This window comes from Lygodium microphyllum, chromosome 4 (assembly GCF_053477565.2).
Source record: "Lygodium microphyllum isolate KBCC chromosome 4, Lygodium_microphyllum_v1.1.10, whole genome shotgun sequence".
Lineage (NCBI taxonomy): Eukaryota > Viridiplantae > Streptophyta > Polypodiopsida > Schizaeales > Lygodiaceae > Lygodium > Lygodium microphyllum.
This window is the reverse complement of record NC_141138.1, coordinates 94,803,891-94,810,218: the sequence shown is the minus strand read 5'-3', so window position 1 is coordinate 94,810,218 and position 6,328 is coordinate 94,803,891. Positions and strand designations below refer to the sequence as shown.

Sequence of the window (6,328 nt, the reverse complement as noted above, 5' to 3'; positions counted from 1 at the left end):
AATGCGACAATAAAGAACTTTGCAACCTAACAACTATATAGTAAACACAGAAATCTAAAGGATAGCAACAACAGCTAGTGTGTTGAATATATGCTAAGTCAATTGTACAAGCTCATAGAAACGATGATGAAGAATAGCAAAAGTCAAGATATGTAAAGTAATTGTACATACCCCTATTTATAAATATTGAGCCAACCAATTAGTTAGATTGGAGCTCGGGCATCTTGAGTGGCACTTGAATACTTTAGATGCATTAAATGTGGACACTTGAATACTTTCGGTTTATCAAATATTTGAGTTTTAGAGATGTTTATTGAGTTGCAAAAAGGGGTTAAAGGTAATCAATCATTTATCTTAGCACCCCCTCTCAATGTAAAATTGAAACAAGGACTATAAAGCTTAACACAACTGTGAGTGGATGCACCCCAAAGCATGCTAGGATACACGTGGGTTGGTCAATGGCCTACTCAATTAGTTGGTAATTATCAACTACCCAAGAACTTGCCAAGATTATAGAGGTGATGGTTATCTCTTCCATTGGAAGCCCTTTTTCTTTTTGGTCCCACGAGACAGAGGCGAGATGGGCTAGCCTACATGCTTGTCAATGAGGAAACTATCCAACCACCCACAAGGGTATCAAAGACCAAGTATGAAGATGTATGTAGGTGATTGAACTATGGGTGGAGCAACTACTCACGATGTGAAGAGAGCAACATTCCTATGGGTATTATGCTCAATAAGATGCATAGACTAATGCTAGACAATGCAAATAAGAATGCTCATGCAACAAATGCCACTTTGCTCAATGTCAATCATGGGGAAAATTGTTCACTTTCCTAAGCGCCCCTTGACAAGGATGATGATTATTATGCAATGCAAGGGTAGGCACAACAAGGCAAGGATGATGATGTTGATGACAAGAAGACAATGCTAAAACCTGAACTTACCAAACAAAGGGTAGAAAGCCCCTTTCAACCATGGATGTGGATTCTAAAGGAGGATCCTAATATCGATCTTTCTATGGTGCCAAGAACTACAATGAAATTATATAACTTGATGAAGAAAGTAGATCTTATACCCCTCAACTAGAAATTTGGAGGATCAACCATCTAGGCACACTCCGAACAATGCTTGTACTTGATCTTGAGAGAGTGCTTTAATGTGGACTAAGTGGCATGAGAAAGCTTGAATCTCAACCTCGAGAAATGACTCCAATGCCAATCAAGAATAGCCAAGATGGCAAACCACCATGGAAATGGACCTAGTGAATAAAGGAAAAAGACCTGACACTCCCCCAATACTCTATAGAGCAAGGGGAGATTGGGCTACCTACACAATTGGCACATGCTCATACTTGATGTTGACAGGCCAAGATGGCAAACCACCATGGAAATGGACCTAGTGAATAAAGCAATAAGACATGACACTCCCCACATAGTAGAGCAAGTGGAGAATGGGCTACCTAGGCAATTGGCACATGCTCATGCTCAATGTTGAGAGATGGCCCTAATGCTTACCAAGTGGCGTAGGCATGCCTAAAACTCAACATCAAGGAGATGGCTCCTATGTTGATTAAGGATGCAAGGGCACAACCACCTAAATAGCAATCTAATTCACATAAAAACAAACTAGTAGTATAGTAATTGATGTTTAATTATAAAACCACTTTAGCTAAAAGGAAAGAAAGATGAATGCTATGATAAGGAAAAATGATGCCTAGGACCTAATCTTGAGAGGTAAGGTAATAAGTCCATCTCCATGCTCGTCAATGATATTGAGGTAATGGTCAATAATCATAGCACAAAGTGCGACTCCCTTGCAAATTTGTGAAATGTAAGAGGTGACTTATTAGCACACAAGGGAGGTCCCCACACAATAACCATAGGACAAAGTGCGAGACTCCCTTGCACACGAGGGAGGTTCCCCACACAATAACCATAGGACAAAGTGTGACTCCCTTGCAAATTTGTGAAATGTGCATATTGTGAGGATGATATTGTATGAATGGCATTCTTAGAAACAAACCACCAACATAGAAAGTGGTACACTTCGAATATCTAGTTATGGCCTGACGCTTAAATCTGGATGAAAGACATGTACTAAAATTAACCTAACATGTTCTAAGAGTGAATAACCTATGGTGGGTCTGAAGTATCCGAAAGTTAAGCCAAAGGAATCTAAATGTCCATTGAATATAATAAGGGTGGGGATATGAATGTGAATGTGAGTGTGAAAGCATCAAACTAAATACTCAAAGGAACTGTGAATGTGAAAGCATCAAACTCATACGCAAGTGAAATCAAAGATGGAGTACACTTAAACGAGGTATCTCCAATCTAGTGTGTTCTTCAAATCCATAACCAAAGACAAATCTAGTGTAATAGCCACCCATCAAAGCAAAGATTGATAAAGAAAATACTGAGAATGACTTAAGTATGCAAATCAATATAATGCCACAAAGTACTAGAATACTGAATAATGTGGCAGCTGGCAATTAAGGAGATGATGTGACAATCAAGGTAGTAGATTAGCAACTGGGGAAAGTCGCCAAGTAGCTAACACCATAAACACGACTTCGCTTTTTCTGAGAGCAACAGGTTAAACAACGAATGCAACAGTCTTAACGGTTGGTAACAACTCGAGTGAAACAAGTGCTGAAGCACAGAGGCTGATGGAAACAGTAGTGAAAGATGGCAAAAGGTATTCAAGATATGCAAAGTGGCTATAGAAATCTCTGTCCAATCGACTGTCTAGGGTGGCACTTGGCTAAAGTGGTGCCTGAATACTTTGGGGGCATATTGAGTGTAGATGCTCGATACGTCAAGTACATTCAATGTTTCAGTTTCAAGGATGATATTTATTGAGCTCAAAAAGATGGGGGTTACAGCAAATTGACCTTTCATTGCTATTAACAAAATGAACCTTTTGTTGCTTGACACAATGAACTCGACCCAATTTGCAATATTCTAAATTCTCCTCATCCAATTCAACCAATGAAATGACCATGAAAAAGAACATGTAAGCCTGCGCAATGCAGAGTCGTTACTCTCTCTACAAGAAGTTTAAGCGCTACTCTCTCTACACTTTTGATCCAGCTTTATGTGTTGTGCACAAAGAGAAGCTTAATATATTGAACAAGATGAGATCTGGCCTAGGTTGTTCCTCCGTTTGTTCCATTTGTTTCTTGTTTCTACGTTTGTTCCATTTGTTTCGTGCTGTATCTTCTCAACACCTTGTTGCCCTACCTATTCAAGGTCGCAAGGGCGCTTCGCTCTCAAGTACATACATACAAAACAGGGAGGGGAGCCATATAACTTCCTCCCGAGTCATTGAACAGGACTTTTTAATGCGTTAAGCAAGATGAGAACTAGTATAGATTGTTTCTACATTTGTTCCATTTGTTTCTTGCCGTATTGTCTAATCACCTTGTTGCCCTCTCTATATCAGGTCGCAAGGGTACTTTCCTTCCAATTACAAGCATACAGAATAGGGAGGGGAGCAAGATGACTTCCTGCGCGTCATTTCAAACTGTGCACATTCTTCGGAAGTTGGGGCTTGGGACTCTTTTCTGGTAATATTTATTTTTCTCTATATAAACCCAATCATAAGACACAAATTGCTTACAAACAACAATAGTTTGGATCACACGGGAAGGAAGAAAGAAAACAAGAAACAAGTTGCAAAGAAAGTTTGCTTGAAAACCTCACCATCATTGAAATTCAAGATCGAAGACCCATCTTGCAAATAGGTTTCGGAAGGCATGGGTTTCAACATCGAACGAAACCAGTTCAAGATAAACCATTTTTGGCGGTGTGAAACTTCAGTTTTTAAGCTATACACTTGCACTCTTAATAAACGCGGATGTTTTGCCTTTCTTATGGGACAGCTGGTTACCCAGACTGTTTGACCATGGAAGTAACATAAGAGCTAGCAAGGGCTTCATATTGAGCGTAAACCTTAAATTTCTCTGAGCGCGGGCAAAAAATTTATTAGGGATGTTTTCGATGTGCAATGTCTGCAGGTTAGACAGACTATACGAGTGCGATCTCTTTTAATCCATGTATACTTGCACACTTGCACTCTTCAGAGTTCTGCACACCGGACACACATCAAGGCATCCCTCGCACTTCTTGCACAGGCAGAGATGCCTACAAGGCAATAAAAGGATGCACACTTCATCCATCTTGCACACCTTGCACTTCCTTTGTTCTCTCATCATCATTATCATCATCTCCCTGCTGTCCCGGAAGCTATGGGCAGGATCGTATGCTACTGCCTCACCTCCACCAAGCATGCAACATGACTCCGCATCCTCCACCTGGCTCTCCCCACATCCTTCCTTGCTCATTTGCTCCTTTGTCTGTGCTATCACTACATCTAAACTATGTCTAAGGTTGAACGCCATAAGCTCATTGTTCTTTGCTAAGTTCTGCCATAGCTGTGATTCCAAGCTCAGCTGCCTCACTTTCTCCTCTAGTTCCAAGTTCTTCCTCTTAGCCTTATCCAGCTCGTCCCCTGTTATTTTCAAGCGATTACGCATTGCTAGTTCCATGGTCGCAAGCATCTCTCTCAAATGCCTCTTTCTCCTCTCTTCCAAAGCTTGCTTTAGCTGCTCTGCCTGCACAAACACATGGCAGATTACACCAATATGCTCACGCAAATATCAGAGCCCACACATCAAACACCGAACTGCTAACATGCGATCAGATAGGTTGCAATGGTCTAGTTATTGCTTTCAAGCAACCAAGTGGTACTGGTGACCAGACAAAAGATGTGTACAAGAAGCTTCTAGTTAATGATGTCAAGCGACGAAGCGCCATTAATGACCAGACAAAAGCTGTGTCCAAGAAGCTTCTTTGTTGAAATTACCTGAACTTCCATTAGCTGCTCCACTTCTTGTTTTTGCTTTGATAACTGGATTTGCAGCTCCTCGGATAACACAGGCATCGCCGAAATGGTCGAGTGATTCTCTCTTCCACTGGTAGAAGCAATAGGTGAGGCTTCTGTCGTCAAGGCGTTTACGTAGAAGGCGTTGCTCTGCACTCTATTAATTGCTTCTTCGCTCTCTCTTGGCCTCTTATGAGGATTGCACTTGAATAGATTTTCCGTTTCAATCATAACTGATCTCTCTCCCAACGTGGCCTGCTGTTGCGCTCCCCTTATTGCCATCGCTGCACAAAACGCCCGTGGAAACACGGACAGTTACTGTCTATCATCTTTTCGAATATGAAGAATCATTGCTGTTACCTCTTGCACCTGATAAGCGCTGAAAGATTGATAGCAATGAAAGCCTTGCAAAGACTTTATACCTGGATTCACAGTTCTGACTAAGTTCGGGGTGAACGGATTGCTGGAAGGGAATTGACCTCCGGTGGCTATGGAAAGGCCAAGGTTATCACTCCTGTGGACAGTGAAAATTATAAGAAGACGAGGCACGCACAAGACGGATTGCTTTGAAATCTCAGCAAGGTAAACAAACGGAACAAGTAAGATTTCGGAAAACTTTACCTGATAAGAAGGTCGTTAAAGAATGGATCCGATGAAGGATGCTGTGCTTGAACAGCCATAGCGAAGGAGCCGAAGCCGATGGACGAAGCGACGACAGACAGACGGAAGGCGAAGTATTAAGAAGGAAGAGAGAGATGCATGCGATGGAGGGAACGGATCGAGAAGGGACTTGGAAAAGAAAGGAAGAGACAAACGGGGAATGCCAACGGGGATGGAGAATGGAGGAGAAGGAGAACAAAGAAGTTGTAAGAGAAAAGGAGAAGAAGAAGAAGACAATGGGGAATCGAGTAAAGGGATGATGAGCAGGAGGAGGGGGAGGAGAAAGGGTAAATGAAGGAGGAGGCGGTTGGTTCGAGAAGACGACATGCAAATGGCGAGATGGAGGTAGAAGAGGAGAACTGGTAGTGTGGTGGTAGTAGTCTAGAGATTGTAGTACCATTCAAGGCGGAATTTGAGTGACGGGTGTGGGCTCCTGCCAAAAGAGAGAAATTACGAGGCAAGAAAATGGGCTGTTTCTTCCGCTTTTTCTTTGCATTTTTTTTCTTTTTTGGGTTGGTTCTTGTTGAGACTCTTGTGATGAGAGGAGGAGGGGTACGTGTGAGAGTGCGCCTGCGCAATTATGTGAGAGGCAGGCAGGCACGCACAGACGAGCAGGGAAAAGAAAGATTTAACTTTTAAGAGAGAGAGAGGGAGAGATTTTGATCGAGAGGTTGCTGATGGAGGTGATTTTTCCCTTCTTTTCTTTCCTTTTTTTTCAAATTCATTTTGTTTTTTTCTTCGGGGAGCGATTAATGAATGAGTCATGAGAAGAGGCAGGTTG

General features: G+C 41.9%; 1 protein-coding gene across 1 annotated transcript; it reads right to left on the bottom strand.

The window, feature by feature from the left end:
- Positions 1-3,640: 3,640 nt before the first annotated feature.
- Positions 3,641-6,094, bottom strand: LOC148037344 (BOI-related E3 ubiquitin-protein ligase 1-like). Its single transcript, XM_087676248.1, has 4 exons — positions 5,509-6,094; positions 5,310-5,401; positions 4,870-5,171; positions 3,641-4,618 (listed from the first exon to the last, which is right to left on the bottom strand). Exons 1-4 carry the CDS (start codon positions 5,565-5,567, stop codon positions 4,052-4,054), a joined length of 1,020 nt encoding a protein of 339 aa, XP_087532374.1. The 5' UTR covers positions 5,568-6,094; the 3' UTR covers positions 3,641-4,051.
- Positions 6,095-6,328: the final 234 nt, after the last annotated feature.